Raw genomic sequence first — 25,099 nt, forward strand, 5'->3', positions numbered from 1 at the left:
CCAAACAGAGAGGTCGACAGAGTAATTTTCGTTCCTTTCGAAACTTCAAGGGAATTCCCCCTTCTTCTTCCTCTAAACAGGAAGGTAACTATTCACAAACCAAGTCTACCTGGAGACCCAATCAGTCTTGGAACAAGGGTAAACAATCCAAGAAGCCTGCTGCTGCCCCCAAGTCGGCATGAAGGGTTGGCCCCCGATCCGGGACCGGATCTAGTAGGGGGCAGACTCTCTTTCTTCATCCAGGCTTGAATGAGAGATGTTCAGGATCCCTGGGCATTAGAGATAGTGTCTCAGGGATACAAGCTGGAATTCAGAAATTCTTCCCCCAGAGGAAGGTTTCTTCTTTCTCGATTGTCTGTAGACCAGAGCTGTGTAAGAGACCTCTCTTCCATGGGAGTCATCTGTTCCGTTCCAATTCAGGAACAGGGACAGGGGTTTTATTCCAATCTTTTTGTAGTCTTGAAAGATGGAACCCTTTCAGGCCTATTTTAGATCTCAAGAGTCTAAACAAGTTTCTCAGGGTTCCATCTTTCAAGATGGAAACCATTTGTACCATTCTTCCATTGATCCAGGAAGGTCAATTCATGTCAACAGTGGATTTAAAGGATCACAAGTTCCTGAGGTTTACCTTTCTGGACAAACACTATCCGTTTGTGGCTCTTCCTTCCGGGTTGGCAACGGCACCCAGAATTTTCACAAAAGTTCTAGGGTCTTTATTGGCGGTTCTAAGGCCGCGGGGTATAGCAGTGGCACCTTATCTGGACGATATACTGATCCATTTCAACTGGCAAGGTCCCATACCGACATTGTGTTTTCCTTTCTAAGGACCCACGGGTTGAAGGTAAACCTGGAAAAGAGTTCATTAGTTCCTCAGACAAGGGTGCCCTTTCTAGGAACTGTAATCGACTCTATTTCAATGAAGATTTTTCTGACAGAGGTCAGAAAGTTAAAGATTCTGAATACATGTCGAACCATTCAGTCCAATCCTCGTCCGTCAGTGGCTCAGTGCATGGAGGTAATCGGATTGATGGTGGCGGCCATGGACATTGTACCATTTGCACGGTTCCATCTCAGGCCTCTGCAATTGAGCATGCTCAGGCAGTGGAATGGAGGAATGGAGATTATACAGATCTGTCTCCTCTAATACATCTAGATCAGGAGACAAGGGATTCTCTTCTATAGTGGTTGTCGCTGGATCATCTGTCCCAGGGGACATGCTTCCGCAGACCCTCATGGGTGATAGTGACAACAGATGCCAGTCTGTTAGGTTGGGGAGCAGTTTGGAACTCCCTAAAGGCTCAGGGTGTATGGACTCTGGCAGAGTCTCTACTTCCCATCAATATCCTAGAGTTGAGAGCAATTTTCTATACGCTTCTGGCTTGGCCTCAGTTGACTGCAGCCCAATTCATCAGATTCCAGTCAGACAATATAACGATGATAGCTTACATCAATCATCAGGGATGAACAAGGAGTTCCTTAGCGATGATAGAAGTAGCCAAGATAATTCAGTGGGCAGAGTCTCACTCCTGCCATCTGTCAGTGATTCACAACCCAGGGGTGGAAAACTGGGAAGCAGATTTTCTGAGCAGACAGACATTTCATCCGGGTCAGTGGGAACTCCATCCGGAAGTCTTTTCCGCCCTGATTCTCAGATGGGGCAGACCAGAGTTGGATCTCATTGCATCTTGTCAGAATGCCAAGCTTCCGAGATATGGGTCCAGGTCCAGGGATCCCCAGGCCGAGCTGATAGATGCCTTGGCAGTGCCTTGGTCTTTCAGCCTAGCTTATGTATTCCCTCCATTTGCTCTCCTTCCCCGGGTGATTGCTCGAGTCAAACAGGAGAGGGCATCAGTGATCCTCATCGCGCCTGCGTGGCCTCGCAGAATTTGGTATGCCGATCTGGTGGAGATGTCATCTCAAACCACAGTGGAAGTTCCCGTTGAGGAGAGACCTTCTCATTCAGGGTCCCTTCTGTCACCCAAATCTCGTTTCTCTGCAGCTAACTGCCTGGAGATTGAACGCTTAATTTTATCTAAGCAAGGTTTTTCTGATTCGGTAATAGATACTTTGATTCAGGCACGTAAGCCTGTTACTAGGATAATTTACCATAAGATATGGCGTAAATATCTTTATTGGTGTGAATCCAAGGGCTACTCATGGAGTAGGGTTAGGATTCCGAGAATTTTGTCTTTTCTCCAAGACGGATTGGAGAAAGGGTTGTCGGCTAGTTCTTTAAAGGGACAAATTTCTGCTTTATCTATTTTGTTACACAAGCATCTAGCAGGAGTTCCAGATGTTCAATCTTTTTGTCAGGCTCTGACTAAAATCAGGCCTGTTTTTAGACCAAATTGCTCCTCCTTGGAGTTTGAATTTAGTTCTTAGAGTTCTTCAGGGAATTCCGTTTGAACCTATGCATTCCATAGATATTTAGTTATCTTGGAAGGTTTTATTTTTGGTTGCTATTTCTTCTGCTCGAAGGGTGTCTGAGCTTTTGGCATTGCAATATGATTCTCCTTATCTTATTTTCCATGCGGATAAGGTGGTGTTACGCACTAAGCCTGGTTTTCTTCCTAAGGTTGTTTCAAACAAGAATATTCATCAGGAAATTGTTGTTCCTTCTTTGTGTCCTAATCCTTCTTCTAAGAAGGAACATCTGTTACATAATTTAGACGTAGTCCGTGCTTTAAAGTTTTATTTACAAGCGAGTAAGGATTTTCGACAAACATCTTCTCTGTTTGTTGTTTTTTCAGGGAGAAATAGGGGTCAGGAAGCTACGGCTACCTCTTTCTTTTTGGCTGAAGAGTATCATCCGTTTTGCATATGAGACTGCTGGACGGCAGCCTCCTGAACGAATTACGGCTCATTCCACTAGAGCTGTGGCTTCCTCATGGGCATTCAAAAATTATGCTTCTGTTGAGCAGATTTGCAAAGCTGCAACTTGGTCATCTTTTCACACTTTTTCCAAATTTGATACTTTTGCCTCTGCTGAGGCTGCTTTTGGGAGGAAAGTTCTTCAAGCAGTAGTGCCTTCCGTTTAGGTTCCCTGTCTTGTCCCTCCCTTTTCATCCGTGTACTATAGTTTTGGTATTGTATCCCACAAGTAAGGATGAAATCCATGGACTCATCGTATCTTAAAAAAGAAAAGAAAATTTATGCTTACCTGATAAATTTATTTCTTTTTGGATACGATGAGTCAACGGCCCTACCTGTTTTATGTGACAGGTCTTTATTTTTGTTAAACTTCAGTCACCTCTGCACCTTGGTTTTTTCCTTTCTCTTCCTAACTTCGGTCGAATGACTGGAGTGGGAGGGAAGGGAGGAGCTATATATACAGCTTTGCTGTGGTGCTCTTTACCTCCTCCTGCTGACCAGGAGGCGATATCCCACAAGTAAGGATGAAATCCGTGGACTCATCGTATCCAAAAAGATAAAAAAATTAATTTTCTTTTATTGCGTGCCCATTTACCATCTGAGCTGCATCTATGCACTCTGCTGAATAGCATTGATAGTCTGTCCAACTAGTGAATCTTTTGTAACTAGGGAAGCCTTTAATGCAGCCCAGATTGTGATGTCATCAGTGGGCGGAGCATGATAGCAATTTCAAAGTGGACTGAAACAATATTTATTTTAAAATAGCTTTTTACTATTACTGCTTCATGATACAGAAAGGGGTGTAGGAGGCTATTTGCAGCTTAATTCAGATTATCCTACCTTTAGTGTAGCTATAATCTAGATTTTATTTAAGACACAGAGATGAATATTTTGCATAACTTTAAATTTACTGCTCTGACAGCTTTTAAAAAAAACATAAAGTTAAATATAGTATACAAATAACAAGTGAAAAATCACAGAAAACGAAAGAACCAATGAGGAAAGGTCCATGGAAGCAGCAGGAGATATCAACCAATCAGCATGCTCATAACGACCATAACTGGGAGAAGAAAAGCTAATAACAAAAACTCAGAGTCATTCTGAAAACGGGGTGTACAAACTTGTACAAACTTGAGGTTGTGGCAGGAAAGAATTTTTTTGGGAATCCAGTTTTGTTGCAGGAGATCCTTGATAAGATGATTTAGAAGAGGAAAGAGCATCCGAATCAGTTGAAGAGGACGTTTTGGGAGGTAGGTGCTGAAAATAAGAATAAATATTAATACAGATTCACCATGAGATAAAACATTGGGAGGGACAATAAAGATTTTTTTTACCAGGGTGGGAAAATATTTGTCTCTGTGTCTTTAATAAAATCTAGATTATAGTTACACTAAAGCTAGGATAATCAGAATTTTATTACAAGGCCAGAGACTCATATTTTGCTAGTTTAAAGCAAAATGGATCATGAAATCAAAGAAAAAGCACCGTTGCTAATAGGTTTAAAATAAAACTGTCTGAAAGTGGAGTCCGAAGACCAATCTGCTGCATTTCAAATATCTTGGAGGGAAGAAGACTTTAAAAATGCTTTGGAGGCAGAAGCTCCACAAATGAAGTGAGCCGAAAAGGATTCTTCCACACCAGAGAGGAGCATAATCCATTTCCATCTTAATGGGAGGAGAGTCTACGGCTTTATTCATTACTTGGGGGAATTAAGAGCCTTTCCACCAGGAGGAGGCAAAGACACCCCAGCCAAAGGCTTAAATACCTCCCCCACTTCCCTCATCCCTTGTCACAGGAGGTTGGCAAAGAATTGTCGGAAGATTCAGATTAGTCTCTTATAGATGGTAGTACTCTTCGGAATGGGACTGGAGTTCTAAGTAGTCCTGTCAGCCTCTCAGTGAGAGTTTGGAACAAAGCCAAGCAGAGCAATAAGTCCGCCGAGACAAAATCAGCATGAGGGGGTGGCCCCCGATCCATCTATGGATAGAGTAGGGGGCAGACTATCTCTTTTTGTGGAGGCCTGGATAAGAGACGTTCAGGACCCTTGGGTTCTGGAGGTCATCGCCCAGGGTTACAGGATAGGGTTCAAGACTCATCCGCTTAGGTTTGACAGGAGGAATCTGCCCCTATCATCAAGACCAGAGAAGAGAGACGCCTTTCTGGAGTGCGCAAGGGATCTCTCCTTTCTTGGGGTAATCGTACTAGTACCACCGGCAAAAAGAGGTCTGGGCTATTATTCAAACCTTTTCGTGGTCCCAAAGGAGGAGGGCACGTTTCGTCTGATCCTAGACCTAAAGTGCCTAAACAAGTTTTTGTTGGTCCCATCGTTCAAGACTACAATAGATTTGAAAGATGCCTACCTTTACGTGCCAATCCACCGGGATCATTTCAGGTTCCTAAGATTTACATTTCTAGTTTGTAGCCCTACCGTTCGGCCTGGCGACTGCCTCAAGAGTCTTCACGAAGGTTCTGGGATCGCTGCTCGCAGTGGCGAGAGCCAGAGGTATTGCAGTGGCAACTTATCTGGACGACATCCTGTCCAGGCTCCCTCCTACAGTCTCGCAGAGGACCATTCGAGAGCTCTTCTTCTTCTCCTTCGATCCCATGGATGGAAGATAAATGTAGGAAAGAGTTCCCTGGTCCTCAGCAACAGAGTGGAATTCCTGGTCATGATAATAGATTCCATTTCTATGAAAATATTCCTGACAGATCAGAGATGTTGCAAGATTGCGTCCAGCTGTCTTGCCCTTCAGACCTCCTCGAGGCCATCTGTGGCCCAGTGTATGGAGGTGATTGGGCTCATGGTATCCAGCATAGATGTCATTCCATTCGCCAGGTTCCATCTCAGACCTCTTTAGTTGTGCATGTTGAGACAATGGAACGGCAATCACTCAGACCTATCCCAACAGATATCTCTGGACAACCAAGTGAGGGAATCCCTCTCTTGGTGGATCTGCCCGGGCCAACTGTCCCAGGGGACATCCCGGGAGATTGTGACCACGGTTGGAAGTCAGGGGAGCTGTTTGGGGTGCCAGGAAGGCACAGGGCAGGTGGACTTGAGAGGATTCGCTCCTCCCGATCAATATTCTGGAACTTCGAGCGATCTTCAACGTTGACAGGGAGGGCCGTTGACAATATTACCTTGGTGGCTTACATCAACCATCAGGGGGGAACAGGAAGCTCCCTAGCCATGAAGGAAGTATCTGGAGTGGGCAGAGACCCACAACTGTTCGCTATCAGCGATTCACATCCCGGGTGTGGACATCTGGGAAGCGGATTTTCTCAGCAGACAATCGTTTCATCCACTTGAATGGTCTCTCCATCCCGAGGTGTTTGCGGAGATCTGCATCAGATGGGGGATGCCGGAGATAGACTCAACTTCAAGCTACCCAGATACATGTGGCAGTCCAGGGATCCCCAGGCAGTGCTGATAGATGCCTTAGCGGTGCCTTTGGAGTTCAACCTAGTATACATATTTCCACCGTTACCACTTCTACCTCGAGTAGTGGCCCGCATCAAGCAGGAGCAAGCTTCGGCTATTCTAATTGCTTCTTTGTGGCCACAGAGGATGTGGTTTGCGGATCTGGTGAGGATGTCATCGTCTCTGCCATGGAAGTTACCTTGTCGCAGGGATCTGCTGGTTCAGGGTCCCTTTCTACATCAAAATCTGGATTCTCTGAGGCTGACTGCATGGAGATTCAACGCTTAGACCTAGCCAAGAGAGGTTTTTCTGAGAGAGTGATTGATAAACTCATTCAAGCCAGGAAGCTGGTCACGCGTCTCATCTAACATAAGGTGTAGAGGACCTATTTGTCCTGGTGTGAGGAACGTGGGTATCCCTGGCACAAGGTTAGGGTATCCAGGATCCTGTCCTTCCTCCAGGATGGGTTGGAGAAGGGACTTGCTGCCAGTTCCTTAAAAGGACAGATTTTGGCTTTATCTGTACTGTTACACAAGAAGCTTACGGAGCTTCCTGATGTCCAGTCCTTTGTTCAGGCTCTGTCGAGGATCAGACCTGTCTTTATAAATTCTGCTCCCCCTTGGAGCTTAAACTTGGTACTTAAGATTTTGCAGAGATCTCCGTTTGAGCCTATGCATTTGCTTGACATTAAAATGCTTTCCTTTAAGGTTCTATTCGTGTTGGCTATTGCATCGGCACGCAGAGTCTCTGAGTTGGCGGCCTTGCAATGTGAGCCTCCTTACCTGGTTTTTCATGCAGATAAGGTTGTTCTTCGCACTGGGTTGGGATTTCTTCCCAATGTTGTGTCGAATCGTGACATCAATCAGGAGATAATAGTTCCTTCCTTGTGTCCTAACCCTTCTTCTTCAAAGGAAGGGTTACTTCATAATTTGGATATGGTTCAGGCCTTGAAGTTCTATCTTCAGGCCGGGGAAGCGCAGAGGGCCTCATCCACTTCCCTATCCTTTTTGTTGAGGAGCATTATTCGCTTGGCCTATGAGACAGCAGGACATACGCCTCCTCAGAGGATTATGGCTCACTTAACTAGGGAAGTGGCTTCTTCATGGGCCTTTAAAAATTAGGCCTCTATGGAGCAGATTTGTAAGGCGGCTACTTGGTCCTCCCTACATATTTTTGCTAAATTTTACAAATTTGATGTCTTTCCTTCGGCGGAAGTGGCTTTTGGGAGAAAGGTTTTGCAGGCTGTGGTTTCCCCCTTAGTTTAGGGTCCGCCTCCTTTTGCCCTCCCGTTTTTTTCATTCAGTGTCCTCTATGGAAAACATAAATTATGCTTACCTGATAATTTCATTTCCATCTGTGGAAGGAGCATCTACAGCTCCCGCCCGTTTCTCCGGTGGACGGACCAAAATTTATTTCTGTTCTTCTGGCACTGTTTTTACCCTGATATTTCTCCTACTGTTACTTGTTTCCTTAGCAGAATGACTAGGGGATGAGGGAAGTGGGGGAGGTATTTAAGCCTTTGGCCGGGGTGTCTTTGCCTCCTCCTGGTGGCCAGGTTCTTAATTCCCACAAGTAATGAATGAAGCCGTGGACTCTCCTCCCACAGATGTAAATTAAATTATCAGGTAAGCATAATTTATGTTTTTACCCACCTGGCAATAGAGGTAGAGGTGACAGGTTTAAAAGGAGAAACAAAAGAGATAAGAAGCTGAGGAGAAGAAGAATGACAAAAGGGTTGAGTACGGGAAAGGTATTCTTTCAAACAGAGGACAACACATAAATTTGGTTGGTCAGGGAAAAAAGGATAGAAGATAGATTTAGAAAGACATTTAGTTCTTCTCGAGAGAGAGAAGGTGACAACAAAAGGGGAAAACATTTGGGAGTTAATATCAATAGCGTGGACATCAGAAACTCTGCGAAAGGAGAGCAAACATAAAAGAGTGGCAAGTTTAGCAGATAGTTGCTTAAGAAAAAGCATATCATTAGAAGGCCATTTATTAATGAATAAGAGAACCAAATCAACATCCCAGAATAAGGAATATTTAAAAGTGGGAGGTTTCTAAATACGGATTGCTTTAAGAAGTCTACAAACTTGGTGAAGTTTACCAACTGGAGTATTGTTGGTAAGAACATTTCCAGCTGAAATAGCAGAATGGGCTATATTGATGAATCTGTAGGCAAGGCCCAAATCAAAGAGGAAAGAGAAATAATCTAAGATATGATTTCAAGGAGTGGAAAAGTGATCCAAGTCCCTCTGGACACACCAGCTAGACAATTTAGACCAAGCTGAGATATAACATCATTTGGTTCCAGGAGGCCAAGATTCTTGTAATACCGGACAGCTTAAAGATTGTCCATACGAAGGAGGACTGAGATGGGAAGATTTGATTTAAGGAAATTGCAAAAGATCCTGCCAGGAGTTCTTTGCAATTGATATGAAGATTAGATTCTGCCAAGGTCCATTTTTCTTCCGGTGATTGAAGAACCGCAACAAGCTCCCCAACCAGAACGGCTGGCATCCAATTCTATGATGAAATCTGGAAAACAACAGAAAATGGCCTTGCCATTCCAGGCTTCTATGTTTTTAATCCACCAGATAAGTTCTTCTTTGGCTTCTGAAGACAGAGAGATGCGATGATAAGAAAAACCTTTTTTGGAGACGGGAGATTTTCAAGCGTCGAAGAGCCCAATAATGAAGAGGGGCTGGGAAGATGGCCTGGATTGAGGATTTAAGAAGACAAATAATACGGGCTAAAGCTCTTAAAGGGAAGCAAGATTTCTTGAGAAGAGAGGAAATGTATTTCTTGATGTTGTTCAATTTTTCCAGAGGTAGGCTTAAGGTGGAATCTAAGGTGTTGATCTGGAAACCCAATGGATTGAGAAGGAAGAAGAGAGGAGGATGTCTCTTTGTTGATGATAAAACCAAGATTCTCCAGAAGAGAAATAGTAGTGTTCAGATGAAGCAGAAGAGTAGAAGGGTCCTGATTCATGATACAGATTCCTCTGAATCTTAAAGGGACAGTCTAGGCCAAAATAAACTTTCATGATTCAGATAGAGCATGTAATTTTAAACAAATTTCCAATTTATTTTTAATCACTAATTTTGCTTTGTTCTCTTGGTATTTTTAGTTGAAAGCTTAACCTAGGAGGTTCATATGCTAATTTCTTAGACCTTGAAGGCCACCTCTTTTCAGAATGCATTTTAACAGTTTTTCACCACTAGAGGGTGTTAGTTCACGTATTTTATATAGATAACACTGTGCTCGTGCACGTGAAGTTATCTGGGAGCAGGCACTGATTGGCTAAACTGCAAGTCTGTCAAAAGAACTGAAATAAAGGGGCAGTTTGCAGAGGCTTAGATACAAGATAATCACAGAGGTTAAAAGTATATTATTATAACTGTGTTGGTTATGCAAAAAAGGGATTATTTATCTTTTAAAACAATAAAAAATCCTGTCTAGACTGTCCCTTTAAACAAGCAATGGCCGGTTTCAAGATTTTTGTAAAAATCCAGGGGGCGGTTGACAGACCAAATCGAAGGCATGTGAATTGTCAAAGAGTTTGTTTCCAAAAGAAATGAAGGAATTTCCTGTAGGAAAAATTTTATTGGAATGGTAATGTATGCATCCTTGAGGTCTAATCTGACAAACCAATCCTTGTCTAGAAACGAATCCCGCAGAAGATGGATACCTACCATTTTGAAATGTTGGTATGTTACATAATAATTTATGGTCTTGAGGTTGATGACAGGACAAAACTGTTCATTCTTCTTTTTTACTAGGAAAATATTGCTTATGTAGCTGTATTTGTCTGAAGGGGCGAGCTCTACTGCTTGTTTGGAGATTAGAGAGGAAATTTCTGAATCTATGGCTGAGAGAACAGTGTCTGAGAAGAGAATAGGACGAGGACGGACAATTTGGACAGGGATACAAATGAATTATATGAGGATTCCAGAAATAGTCTAAAGAATCCATGGATCTGAGGTTATAAGGAGCCAATTTGGAAGAAAATGAGCTAGATGACCACCCATCTTTTTTAGGGGAAAAGAGAGGAAGAAGAGAAATTACCTGACGGGGTTCTAAAGCGGCCTCTTGATCTTGGACCTCTTGGCTAGAAGTGTGGTCTTGTGGGGAAGAAAGGAGCTGCAAATTGTTGTTGTTGGAAATGTTGTTGCTGCTGGAAATATTGGGGTCTGGAAATGAATGGTTGACGGCTGGGAAAACGACCCCTTCTCTTTTCGGCCCTAAGGATTTTGGTATAGAGTCTTTTTAATAGTGGTTTTTGGTTTTGGACAAAGATGAAAAAGTTTTAGTGTAATCGTTAAGTTTGTTTAAGATATTCTTCTCCAAAGAGAAGACTATGTAGATGTCTTATTTTTTTGCGAAATCCGTAAGTTTAGGATCCAATCTGCAAAGAATGGATCTTCTACGTTCACGGGCTAAAGCCGTGTTGGCATTTCCAAGTAAAACAAAAGCTCTTTGGATATATTCAATAACAATAACAATCTGGGGATCAACAGAGCAATTGCTGGCAACAGATTCTTCTGCTGGTTCAAAAATCTTTGACATGGGACCAGAAACATTTAAAAGCTTGTCTTGGCATAATTTTAGGAGTTTTTCAGATCCTCTTTTAATGCTAGAACCATGGGAACCTAAAAATTTTAAAATTTGAGGGTCAATTTCAGGAGTGATCGAAGATTTGCCTGGAAGGGAATGGCGAGGACATTCAGCTAGTAATTTACTATAAACTTCTTGATCTAAAGGATTAGATAAAAATCAATGTACTCAGCTACCTCTGAAGAGGGGTACCATTCAGAGAATCTGGGGTGTTATACTTACTCAGGTTTAAAAGTGAAGTAGTTACCAGAACCTTGGCAAGGAAGCCCAGAAAGACTGTGTGGGCGTGAAACTCCTGACCTCTGGTATGCCATAGCCGATAGCGGCGGATCAAACCGCAAAAGTAGTCAAAGGAAAAAAGAGTAGGCAGGCACAACTCCAAACCGCAAGTGTATAAAAACAGTATAACACTTTATTGGAATCCAAAAATTAAAAAGTAAATGCAGACAGGCAGTATAGGTAACGGACAGTCTAACATGTTTCACGCCACTGTGGGCGCTTACTCATAGACTGAAGTCTGTGTCTAAACTCAAAGCCTTTATTGGAAAATGAGGCAATCAAATTTAACCACCTCATGTCCAAAAAGGAAGTAATATGTTAGAGTAAAAACAAAAACCTATGTATAACACACTGAAAATATTATAGCTTAAGTTTATAAATACAAACTTGGACTATATTCTCCTAATATCAAGGTTTTTCCTATGCAAAGATTGTCATTTGTATAAGAAAGAACTAATATGAAATTATAAAGCAAAAACAATTAAAGCAAATACAAAAAATAATTTAAGAATAGGCAAAGCAGTAAATATTCATATATTAATAATTTACCTTAAAGGTTATAAATGCCTATGAAGTTTTGATCACAGCAGCAGTGTGGTATTAAACTGTAGGTGTTTTTTTATATATGTATATACATTTGAAACAGTTAAATAAGTAAACCATACTATGGATACAATTGCTAATTGTGATATTTAGGATATTTCTTAGATCATGCAGCCAATATACTTATAAAAAAAATCCTAATACTTGAGAACTATTTTAACACATAATGTATTGATTAGAAGTGGAAAATAGCTATGTATACGTATATATAAAATCTCTATATAGATAGAGATCTTATATGGGGACATAATGCAATAACAGTATAATATTAGTTATCTATAAAGAAATTAATGTCACATTCTCTGTTCATTCCCAATGGATAACGTGTACACAATTTCAGAATCCAATAGAGTTCTTTCTTTTCCAGTATCTTATCCCTATTACCACCTCTTATTGGAGTTTTTGCTATGTCTATGATTTGTAATGAGAGATTGGCTATGTTGGTAAAATGTAAGTTATTAAAATGATCAGCCACTGTGGAATCTTTACAATAATTTTTTACATCCCTTACGTGTTCATTAAAACGTGTCCTTACTGTACGTGTAGTTTTTCCTATGTATTGGAAAAAACAAATATTACATGTGAGTAAATAAATTGCATATTTGAAACCACAGTTGGCATAAAAATCTATCGGGTAAATTCTCTTATTTACTTGGCATATAAAGTGGTCCTCCTGTAAGATATTTGGACAAGCTAGACAAGTTCTAGTACCACATTTAAAGGTGCCTTTCTTATTTAGCCACCTGGTGACACTTTGTCTCTGTACTTTATCATTTTTTACCAAACTTGGAGACAACGATTATGCCAGGGTTTTTTACTTTTTTGATACAAATGTACAGTTTTTTATATATGGCTGTAAGGTTTCATCAGCTTTTAGTACGTTGAGATGTTTTTTAATAATCCGTACTATCTGATTATACTGTTGACTATATGGAGTTGAAAATACAATGGCATCATCAAATTTGGTATATGTGTCTTCTTTATTCTTTATGGCTCCATCATAATATTTAGTTGCTTTTCTCACCTCTTCTAACTTTTTAGGTCTATATCCTCTTTTTGTTAGTCTATCTTTAAGATCTATAGACTGCTCTTCATAAACCTCATCTAGTTTTGTATTACATCTGATTCTTATAAATTGTAATTTAGGAATAGATTGTACTAGATGTTGGGGGTGCTGTGACTTGGCGTGTAGAACTGTGTTGCCAGCTGTTGGCTTTCTGTAGGTCCTTGTAGTAATAGTATTATCGATAATTTGTAATGTTAAATCCAAATAATTAATTTTTTCTTGACTATATTCACCTGTAAATTTCAAGTTCATCTCATTGTTATCACAATAAGATATAAAATTTTGAAATAAACCATCATCCAGCGGCATTTTGAATATAAAAAGCAGATCGTCGATATAGCGCACATATAGTGCTATTTTATCACACCAAGGATTATCCAAAGAGTAAAGATGTTTTTGTTCCCACCATGCTACGTAAATATTAGCGAACGATGGGGCAAACTTTGCCCCCCATCGCCGTACCGCATGTCTTTAAAAAATATTCGTTAATAAAGAAAAAGTAATTGTGTGATAAAAGAAATTTAAGTATTTCACAGATATAGTCTATTTCTACTTCAGTATAGATGGAGTCTCTCTGCATGAAATATCTAACAGCCATAATACCCTGTGTTTGGGGAATAGAGGTATATAATGAAGTTATGTCAATAACTCCCCAAGTAAACTCAGTGTGCCATTGGGTATGCTCCAAAGTAAGCAAAAGATGCGAGGTGTCCTGTAGGTAGCTCAACTGTGACATAGCTATAGGTTGTAGTATAGAATCTAGCCATTCAGCTAGAGGCTCAAATAATGAGCCAATTTCTGCCACAATTGGTCTACCCGGAGGACACCCCGCATTCTTGTGAATTTTCGGTACATGATGGAAGATGGGGCAAATTGGATTAACAGGTATTAATGTCCCTTCCGATAAACATTCTGGAACTAAGAGCGATATTCAATGCTCTTCAGGCTTGGCCTCAGCTAGCTGCGGTCAGGTTTATCAGATTTCAGTCGGACAACATCACGACTGTAGCCTATATCAACCATCAGGGGGGAACAAGGAGCCCCCTGGCAATGTTGGAGGTTTCAAAGATAATTCTATGGGCAGAGGTTCACTCTTGCCATCTATCAGCTATCCATATCCCAGGAGTAGAGAACTGGGAGGCGGATTTTCTAAGTCGGCGGACTTTTCATCCGGGGGAGTGGGAGCTCCATCCGGAGGTATTTTCCCAGCTGATTCAACTATGGGGCAAACCAGAACTGGATCTCATGGCGTCTCGTCAGAACGCCAAGCTTCCTTGTTACAGGTTCAGGTCAAGGGATCCCCAGGCAGCGCTGATAGATGCTCTAGCAGCGCCCTGGTCCTTCAGCCTGGCTTATGTGTTTCCACCATTTCCTCTGCTCCCTCGTCTGATTGCCAAGATCAAGCAGGAGAGAGCTTCTGTGATTTTGATAGCTCCTGCGTGGCCACGCAGGACTTGGTATGTAGATCTGGTGGACATGTCATCCTTTCCACCATGGACTCTGCCGCTGAGGCAGGACCTTCTACTTCAAGGTCCCTTCAAACATCCAAATCTAATTTCTCTGCGTCTGACTGCTTGGAGACTGAACGCTTGATTTTATCAAAGCGTGGTTTTTCCGAGTAGGTCATTGATACCTTAATTCAGGCTCGAAAGCCTGTCACCAGGAAAATCTATCATAAGATATGGTGTAAATATCTTCATTGGTGTGAATCCAAGGGTTACTCATAGAGTAAGGTCAGGATTCCTAGGATATTATCCTTTCTCCAAGAAGGATTGGAGAAGGGATTGTCAGCTAGTTCCTTAAAGGGACAGATTTCTGCTCTGTCTATTCTTTTGCACAAACATCTGGCTGAGGTTCCAGACGTTCAGGCGTTTTGTCAGGCTTTGGTCAGAATCAAGCCTGTGTTTAAACCTGTCGCTTCGCCATGGAGTTTAAATTTAGTTCTTAAAGTTCTTCAAGTGGTTCCGTTTGAACCTTTGCATTCCATAGATATTAAACTTTTATCTTGGAAAGTTCTGTTTTTAGTAGCTATCTCCTCGGCTCGAAGAGTTTTGGAGTTATCTGCTTTACAGTGTGATTCCCCTTATCTGATTTTCCATGCAGATAAGGTAGTTTTACGTACCAAACCTGGGTTTCTTCCTAAGGTGGTATCTAATAAGAGTATCAATCAGGAGATTGTTGTTCCTTCATTATGTTCATTCTTCGAAGAAGGAACGTCTGTTACACAATCTTGATGTGGTTCCTGCTTTAAAGTTTTATTTACAAGCTACAAAGGATTTTTGTCAAACATCTGCTTTGTTTGTCGTCTACTCTGGACAGAGGAGAGGCCAAAAGGCTTCGGCAACTTCTCTTTCTTTTTGGCTAAGAAGCTTAATCCGCTTAGCTTATGAGACTGCTGGCCAGCAGCCTCCTGAAAGAATTACAGCTCATTCTACTAGAGCAGTAGCTTCCACATGGGCTTTTAAACATGAGGCCTCTGTTGGACAGATTTGTAAGGCGGCGACTTGGTCTTCGCTTCATACCTTTTCTAAATTCTACAAATTCGATACTTCTGCTTCCTCGGAGGCTATTTTTGGGAGAAAGGTCTTACAGGCAGTGGTGCCTTCCGTTTAAGTTCCTGCCTTGTCCCTCCCTTCATCCGTGTCCTAAAGCTTTGGTATTGGTATCCCACAAGTAATGGATGAACCCTTGGACTGGATACACCTTTACAAGAGAAAACAAAATTTATGCTTACCTGTTAAATTTATTTCTCTTGTGGTGTATCCAGTCCACGGCCCGCCCTGTCATTTTAAGGCAGGTGTTTTTTATTTTTAAACTACAGTCACCACTGCACCCAATAGTTTCTCCTTTTTTCTTGCTTGTCTTCGGTCGAATGACTGGGGGTGGCAGTTAGGGCAGGAGCTATATAGACAGCTCTGCTGTGGGTGTCCTCTTGCAACTTCCTGTTGGGAAGGAGAATATCCCACAAGTAATGGATGAACCCGTGGACTGGATACACCACAAGAGAAATAAATTCATCAGGTAAGCATAAATTTTGTTTTCTTCATGAGACATCATAAGAGCCACAGGGGAAAAAAGGGAAAATTTTGACAAAATTATAAAAAAGAAAAAAAATTATTAATAATTATAATAAACTAATAATCCAAGCAGCAACAATAAAAGTTATAAAAAGATGAATGTATGAAAGAGAAGGGAAATAGTGACACTCAGAGGCCAATATTTTAATTTGAAAATAAACTGCTGAAAATAAGAAAGTAACTACTTACAAAATTCTTACTGAAGCAAATAATATGGAAAACAGAGCCTAATAATGAGGAAGTTGGTAGGCTCAAAAGTGAAGGGATGCCTCCACCTAGTGGTGGATAAAACCACTAGAGACATTTTCCTCACTGAAATGGAGGAGTTACCAGAGCTCTGAGGAGAGAGGGCGGGAAACAAGAAAGGGGGCGGGCCAAATTGGCTGCTGGTCGAGTGAGGAGGAAGAACAGAGATCGTAGCGGTAAAAGCTAAAGCAACATAGCTAAGAAAAATAAAAACTGAGTTGATACAGGGAAAATATTATTCCCACAAATAGGGTAATAAACAACATTGAAAAAACAGCAGTAATAATAAGTAGCATAGAATAAAAGACCAAAGAAACACAGAAAAACATTTTATTAGGGAAATTTGCTAAACAGAAACATTTTATCATGAGAAAAAGCTAGGTACTTATCTTTCCAGAGCAGCGAAAATAAAGAGGAGGTATTGGTGCTCTCTGGACTGTTTATGGTCTTTATGACCATGCTAATTGGTTGATATCTCTTGCTTCCATGGACCTTTCCTCATTGGTTACTTCGTTTTATGTGATGTTTCACTTGTTATTTGTATATTATATCTAACTTTATGTACTTTTAAAAGCTGTCAGAGCAGTAAATTGAAAGAAATGCAAAATATGAGTCTCTGGTCTTGTAATAAAATCTAAGGTAAGACTTTAACATGACTAAAGTGTAGACTGTCCCTTTAAATTAAAACTTGTTTTTTGTAAAATGTATAGGCAGTAAAAAAACACAATCTTTTGTCTAGATAGGGTCATATCCTCATTAATTTGATGTATTTTCTTTACTAGGGAAATAATAATAACAATAATGCTCAACAAATACCTGAGTCACCACAGCTTTCCAGAAATGGTGAAGACACTGCTTCAGCAGATGCCTCTGTGACCCCTAATATTCCCATTGAGACTAATCCATTTAGCCCAGAAGGGGGAGAGGATGCCCAAAAAGCTGTCAGCAGTGAACCTCAGTTGAATGAGTCATCAAGACCTGAAGAAACACAATGGGTTGGACAGAGCTCCTGAATGCGGAGTGGATATGTGGACAGTCTTGGTCAGAAGCAGGGTACTGATGATTTAGCTAGCAACATCAAATCTGCTACCCTCAGATGTTTATGACAAATACAAGTGAAAGAAAATAGGCTGATTCCACTTTCAAAAAAAGCAAAAAACCTTGATTCATTTCTGATGTCTTAAAAACATCAAGGAGAATTAGGCCTCTTACAACAGTAAAATAAATCCCTTGAGTTCCATGTATATTTCTGTTTGTATGTAGACATCCTTGTAATAGAGAGATTCTAGCTATGCATTTAAGTGACGATGTTGCATATCTCTGTAGGTTACAGTCCACTTGATTGTGCCCTCTTTTCACTACGATGTACATACAATTTATTTATCATCTTAAACTCTATTGCATTCCTAACAAAGAATTATACAATAGGAGATGTGCTTGTTACACTTTGTAACAGTGTCTGTGAAAAAATACACTTTATTTGACATCTAGAAGAAAACAATTTATTATACACTATAGGAACTTTTAACATTTCAACTGCCAGATTGTTGGCTCAATAGGAGAAAACATATAATAAAATGTATACATATTAGGAAATATGAGTACTGCAATATTATCCTGTATTTGAAATACCCTTAATAATTGGAATTGCTTTTTTTTCTTTTTCATACTCAACACTGATTTTAGAATTGGATTTGAGGTAAAAACCTAAAAAACAAAAAGCTTATAAATAATAGTGCCTATATATATATATATATATATATATATATATATATATATATATATATATATATATATATGTATAGCTACATGCATTGCAGTGTATTTAAAACAAATACATTACATAGAGTACACAAAGAATAATTTGCAAATAAAAACTGGTCTTTTGAACATTTTGGAACTGCATGAATAGTACTTGAAAGTATTATAAAATACTCTCCTAATTGTAAAATAAAATGGAGTAGCTTTTTATGAAAAGTCTAAACAAGGATTGATTTAGTAGCTTTTTGGTCTTTCTATCTCTTTAGTAAGTAGTTGATGAATCAATCCCAGAACATAATCTACTTGCAAAATGAATACAGCTATGTGATTTTCATAGATGTGAGACAGAAACTCACACATACTTTATATATAAATAACATTGCCTCTGCCTTACACTATCTGTAAGTATAAACTTTTGTTTAAACAAAAATACATTAAATAGTTTACATTTTAGTTAAATAAAATATATGTTATAGAGAATAACATATTGCTGTTAAATTATTACTATTTGCTTTTTTAGTATTAAAGTCCCATGTTAAATATGGGAAAACTAGAGTTTTCTGATATTACTTTAATTTATATATTGAAGAATGTAAATGAGATGTGCCTAATATTAGCAATTCAATGACTGGACATTGGGGCATATTTAGCAAGCTCCGTATGGAAACAGAAGTTATCAAGAAGTTATGAAGCTGCGGTCTAAAGACCGCTGCTCCATAACTTGTTCGCCTGCTCTGAGGCGGCGGAAAGAAATCAACCCGATCGAATACATTCGGGTTGATTGACACCCCCTGCTGGTGCAATGATAAATGCCGACAGCGTATGCTGTCTGCATTTATCGATGTGCAGCGGACATGATACGCTACTTCGTATCATGTCCGCTCGCACATTGATACATATGCCCCAATGTGTCCTTTCACAAGTCACGAAAAAAAAAACTGTTTTAGCTTTGAATCCTAAAGAATATATGAAGAGATTGTTTATATTAAAAAATAGCTTGGTAAGATTTTGACACTTCAATGCTTAGTGATCACAGTTTATTATAAATTAATTCATTGTTTCCTTTTTTACACTGTTCATATAACTGAAGATTTGTTGTTAAATCTGATTCTTAACACAAAAAAGGCAAAAAAACACGTTCAATAGCTCCACAATTGTTTGCTAGCAGACAAATGCATAAAAAGTTTTTTAATTAGTTTAAAGTGATGGTAAACTATACATTTTTTAAAATCATGTCCAGAATCTAAGTGATATTTTAGATGGACTTTTATTGATCACTTCTAATGAAGATGTGCTGCAACTTATTTTTTAAATTCATATTTTTGTGAGCTATCGGTTTGAGCTGTTCTCCAATCGGCGCTCTATTCGTACAGCACTTTTTTTGTAGTTACAGCGCTGATTGAAGAACCGTTCAAACTGTTAGCTGACAAAAATATCAGCTTTGAAGTGGGCAGCCGGAGCACGAGGTATTAGAATGGCACTGCTAGATTAAAAAGTAAGTTATAGCGCATCTTTATTAGAAGTGATCAAATAAAGTCTCTGTACAATATTGCTTAGATTCCAGACCTGATTTTAAAGTTTACCATTACTTTAAGTGTATGCTCATACTGTCACCTAACAAAAAAGAAACATTATACAAGAATTCAAAATTAAGTTTCTCTTGTAAGGTGTATACAGTCCACGGATCATCCATTACTTGTGGGATATTCTCCTTCCCAACAGGAAGCTGCAAGAGGATCACCCACAGCAGAGCTGTCTATATAGCTCCTCCCCTAACTGCCCACCCCCAGTCATTCTCTTGCAGCTCTCGACAATGGAAGTAGCTAGAGAGATGTGGTGCATAATGGTAGCGGCAATGGACATAGTGCTGTTTGCCCGTCTACATCTCAGACCGCTGCAACTCTGCATGCTCAGTCAGTGGAATGGGGATTACACAGATTTGTCCCCTCTACTAAATCTGGATCAAGAGACCAGGGATTCTCTTCTCTGGTGGCTATCTCATGTCCATCTGTCCAAGGGTATGACCTTCCGCAGGCCAGATTGGACACTAGTAACAACAGATGCCAGCCTTCTGGGCTGGGGTGCAGTCTGGAACTCCCTGAAGGCTCAGGGATCATGGACTCCGGAGGAGGCCCTCCTTCCGATAAACATTCTGGAACTAAGAGCGATATTCAACGCTCTTCAGACTTGGCCTCAGCTTGCTGCGGTCAGGTTCATCAGATTTCAGTCGGACAACATCACGACTGTAGCTTACATCAACCATCAAGGGGGAACAAGGAGTTCCCTAGCAATGTTGGAGGTTTCAAAGATAATTCTATGGGCAGAGATTCACTCTTGCCATCTATCAGCTATCCATATCCCAGGAGTAGAGAACTGGGAGGCGGATTTTCTAAGTCGACAGACTTTTCATCCGGGGGAGTGGGAGCTCCATCCGGAGGTATTTGCACAGTTGATTCAACTTTGGGGCAAACCAGAACTGGATCTCATGGCGTCTCGTCAGAACGTCAAGCTTCCTCGTTACGGGTCTTTCAACCTAGCTTATGTGTTTCCACTGTTTCCTCTGCTCCCTCGTCTCATTGCCAAGATCAAGCAGGAGAGAGCATCGGTGATTTTGATAGCACCTGCGTGGCCACGCAGGACTTGGTATGCAGATCTGGTGAACATGTCATCCTTTCCACCATGGACTCTGCCGCTGAGACAGGACCTTCTACTTCAGGGTCCTTTCAACCATCCAAATCTAATTTCTCTGCGTCTGACTGCTTGGAGATTGAACGCTTGATTTTATCAAAACGTGGTTTCTCCGAGTCAGTCATTGATACCTTAATACAGGCATGAAAGCCTGTCACCAGGAAAATCTATCATAAGATATGGTGTAAATATCTTCATTGGTGTTACTCTTGAAGTAAGATATTATCCTTTCTCCAAGAAGGATTGGAGAAGGGTTTGTGAGCTAGTTCCTTAAAGGGACAGATTTCTGCTCTGTCTATTCTTTTGCACAAACGTCTGGCCAGGTTCCAGATGTTCAGGCATTTTGTCAGGCTCTGGTTAGAATCAAGCCTGTGTTTAAACCTGTTGCTCCACTAATATAGTTTAAATTTAGTTCTTAAGGTTCTTCAAGGGGTTCCGTTTGAACCTTTGCATTCCATAGATATTAAGCTCTTATCTTGGAAAGTTCTGTTTTTAGTAGCTATCTCCTCGGCTCGAAGAGTTTCGGAGTTATCTGCTTTACAATGTGATTCCCCTTATCTCATTTTCCATGCAAATAAGGTAGTGTTACGTACCAAACCTGGGTTTCTACCTAAGGTGGTATCTAATAAAAATATCAATCAGGAGATTGTTGTACCGTCACTGTGTCCTAATCCTTCTTCTAAGAAGGAACGTCTTTTACACAATCTTGACGTGGTTCGTGCTTTAAAGTTTTATTTACAAGCTACTAAAGATTTTCGTCAAACATCTGCATTGTTTGTTGTCTATTCTGGACAGAGGAGAGGCCAAAAGGCGTCGGCAACTTCTCTTTCTTTTTGGCTAAGGAGTATAATACGCTTAGCTTATGAGACTGCTGGCCAGCAGCCTCCTGAAAGAATTACAGCTCATTCTACTAGAGCGGTAGCTTCCACATGGGCTTTTAAAAATGAGGCTTCTGTTGAACAGATTTGTAAGGCGGCGACTTGGTCTTCGCTTCATACTTTTTCTAAATTCTATAAATTTGATACTTTTGCTTCTTCGGAGGCTATTTTTGGGAGAAAGGTCTTACAGGCAGTGGTGCCTTCCGTTTAAGCGCCTGCCTTGTCCCTCCCTTCATCCGTGTCCTATAGCTTTGGTATTGGTATCCCACAAGTAATGGATGATCCGTGGACTGGATACACCTTACAATAGAAAACAAAATTTATGCTTACCTGATAAATTTATTTCTCTTGTGGTGTATCCAGTCCACAGCCCGCCCTGTCACTTTAAGGTAGGTGTTTTTTATTTTTAAACTACAGTCACCACTGCACCCTATAGTTTCTCCTTTCTCTTGCTTGTCTTCGGTCGAATGACTGGGGGTGGGCAGTTAGGGGAGGAGCTATATAGACAGCTCTGCTGTGGGTGATCCTCTTGCAGCTTCCTGTTGGGAAGGAGAATATCCCACAAGTAATGGATGATCCGTGGACTGGATACACCACAAGAGAAATAAATTTATCAGGTAAGCATAAATTTTGTTTTTTGTTTGTTTGTTTTTTAAATATTGAACAGAGATGTTTTTTATCCTTATTTTACATTTTTATTAATATAATTTTATTGATATGACTTATTTTTAAGTTTAATTGCAGACTTAAAGGTACAGTTTACTAAAGAGCAGAATCAATAAATGATCACTCACATAATGTGTACAGTTTTATAATCAGCTTGTTTAGACTGCAGAGATGACAGGAGGTGTTTCACCAATCAATTGCTATCTCAGCAAGTGTTGGATACCTATGTTCACCTGTTAACTAAGTAGATAGTGATGATGTGCACTGAACAGGGCCTAATCTTATCAGAAAGTAGTTAAGTTTATTTTGAGACATTGTTTGGCTTAAAGGGGCATTATACTCCAAAATTATTATAGGCTATTAAAATAAATCATTAGGTGTAGATACAATTGGCAATTGACATGCATTACCTATTTTGCAGCTAACTCTCTTAAAAATGCCATAAACCATGCAGGGTGTTTCACTGAATATGCACATTTTATCCACACCTAATGCTTTATTTAAATAGCCTATAATCATTTTGGTGCATAATGCCCCTTTAAGAAAAAACTCATTTTTTTTCTCCTATCCACTTCACACTAAGCTCTAGTGAGGTAGTGGGCTAAATTGACTAATAATCTGTGCTTTTGGAAGGTAAAACCTGCTATGGGTAGGTGGACTATTTTCGTTAAACACATTTGTTATAATCTACTGCAAGGCCTTTTTTGTTTCATACCTTACATTTAGACAGTACTTATGTGTCATATACTATATTTTATTATTTTAAAAATGTGCCCAACTGTAAGACTGTAGACATAGAATTCAGCTTAATTATATTACCTGTGCTTTCAAATGCATGATCAGTACTGATGATGAAGTCACTTTAACATTTTAAACAAAAACAGTTCACAAAATGGATTTGTTCTGAAAACATTTCTATTGTAGTTGAATTATTTTAACTAATTCTATCACCTTTGGTACATCTTTTTAAGCCTAAAAAACTGCATGTAAAAAAGTGCCTTTCTTTAAATTAATGTACAGCAATGTTATAGTAAAACTACAAAGTGTTTAATTAAGAAATGCTCAACACCATGACCTCTGTCTCTTTAATTCAAAACACCACAACCTGTGTCTCTTTAGCAGATTTAAATGACAATATTACCGCTCTTTATATTGGTTTGTTTTTATTTTGACAAAATATGTTTGTTTTTTTCTTTTTGGCAAAAACAATAGTACTTATACTTAAAAAATTGTATTTAAAATTCATACAATATATATATTACTGCTGTAAATGACATAAATAGCATTTCACAATCAAACATAAGATGAAACAATAGACTCTGTCACAGTCACTAATTTGCAGGCAGATTACCTCAAAAAGTTATGTAAACATGCAGCAGAAGCCATTTTGCAAATGAGAGTCCTGTTTCCAGGCTGATGGTCGCAAACAGAACAAACCCATTCCATGAGATTTAAAGGATTATCCTGTTGCATTGTTTAGTTCCTCTTCTGTCCTCAGGGGCACTGTGGGTTTTAGGTTTGATGTTTTTTATGCATCAGATATTTTCTTAGCTATAAATTGAGGGAAAATATTGTCCGTGTTCATAGCCATAAATCATTTTCTGTAGTTCTTCCCAAAGGGATTAGTAGTTATTGGCTGTGCCATACTTTCAACACATGTAAAAAATAATGATGTGTAGTTGAATTGCAGATATGATTCAGTGGTTGTTTTTTGTTTTGCTTTAGCTAACTGATCTTTTATTCCATTATTTTGAAAATACAGCTATCATTTTGATATTTATTTGAAAAGAAGATCATCCAAATATTTTTAAAGTAATTTGGCTCTGCCTGTTTGAACTCTATAAGGTATCCCCTCCCATTATGCTGTTTATATTCAAATATTTTTCTGCTACTAGAATATTAGTTTCTTACCTTCCGTTTAGTTGCCCCTCAAGCCTCTGGTGGCAAATGCTTTAGTGGTCAAGTTGCTGTGGTCATTTTGTCATCACTCCTGAATAAATCTGTATAAGGTATTAAAATGACAGTAAATACCTTAATAAAATATAAAAGAAAATGTTTTGCTGCATCACACTTCCCCTTATTTATTTTAACTCCCTCTTCATGTTATTCAGCTCTGAAAATTGTGGATTTTCTTATATTTAGACCTGGAAATACACACTGCACACTTCTCTAGGCTAACCGCGAAACATATTGTACCCTAATTAGCTTAAACTAATAACAACTGCAAAACAATGCACTATATACTAATATAATGACTAGACACATGTTCAACAGCTAAACAAATACAGAATATGGCTGCTGTTAGCAGCATTTATCTCTTTTCAAGGCTGGATTTATTTGCATGAAAGTGCAACACACTAAGATCTGTTTTTGCACAGATCTTTGTGTGTTGTACTTTAAAAATAAATCCAGCATTGATAAGAGCTGAATGCCGCTACCCGCAGCTATATTCTGCTTTTGTTTAGCAAATGAGTCGCCAAAAACACGTGACTGTGGCTAGACTTGTTTGTAGATTTAAGCTTGGATTGGTTCCTAAGTGACAGGTGGATTTCTCCTATAGAAAAGAAATTGAAGCAGACAAGATGTTAATTTGGTTAAAATGTTTAAACTTGGCTGTTACTCTAGAGCAAGACAGTACTTTTTTTTTGCAATTACAAGGTGTTTACTGTCCCTTTAAGTTCACATGTAGATCTATTCTGGAGCAAATTTAGGTAAAAAAAGGCTTTAAATAATATGGACATTTCCATAGAAACTCATTTTCAATACTTGAATTATATCCTATTTTGTTCTGAGGTTTTTCTGTCTTTGCTAGTGGTCCCTGCATTAGTTTAGGTCACTGGTTTTCAAACCTGTCCTCCGGCCTCCCCATTAGGCCACATTTTGACGATATCTGAACTGGAGCACAGGTGAAACAATCAGCTGATTAG

The 25,099-nt window shown here is 39.6% G+C and overlaps 1 protein-coding gene and 1 long non-coding RNA gene across 3 annotated transcripts in view; one reads left to right on the forward strand and one right to left on the reverse strand.

Moving 5' to 3' along the window:
- MFSD6 (major facilitator superfamily domain containing 6) overlaps positions 1-18,423 on the forward strand; it is a 140,325-nt gene extending 121,902 nt beyond the window's left edge. The window contains exon 7 of one of the 2 annotated variants that reach the window (XM_053698617.1): positions 16,962-18,423. In XM_053698617.1, coding sequence (XP_053554592.1) covers positions 16,962-17,192 — 231 coding nt within the window. In that variant the 3' untranslated portion in view covers positions 17,193-18,423. The remainder of the gene's footprint in view (positions 1-16,961) is intronic. The other variant, XM_053698618.1, reaches the window with a different exon arrangement.
- The window catches only part of LOC128645560 (uncharacterized), a 35,728-nt gene extending 11,554 nt beyond the window's left edge, over positions 1-24,174 (reverse strand). The window contains exons 1-2 of the long non-coding RNA XR_008400128.1: positions 24,084-24,174; positions 16,996-17,157 (exon numbers count right to left, since the gene is read on the reverse strand). This is a non-coding gene — a long non-coding RNA (uncharacterized LOC128645560). The remainder of the gene's footprint in view (positions 1-16,995; positions 17,158-24,083) is intronic.
- Positions 24,175-25,099: the final 925 nt, after the last annotated feature.

This window comes from Bombina bombina, chromosome 1 (genome assembly GCF_027579735.1).
Source record: "Bombina bombina isolate aBomBom1 chromosome 1, aBomBom1.pri, whole genome shotgun sequence".
Classification (NCBI taxonomy): Eukaryota; Metazoa; Chordata; class Amphibia; order Anura; family Bombinatoridae; genus Bombina; species Bombina bombina.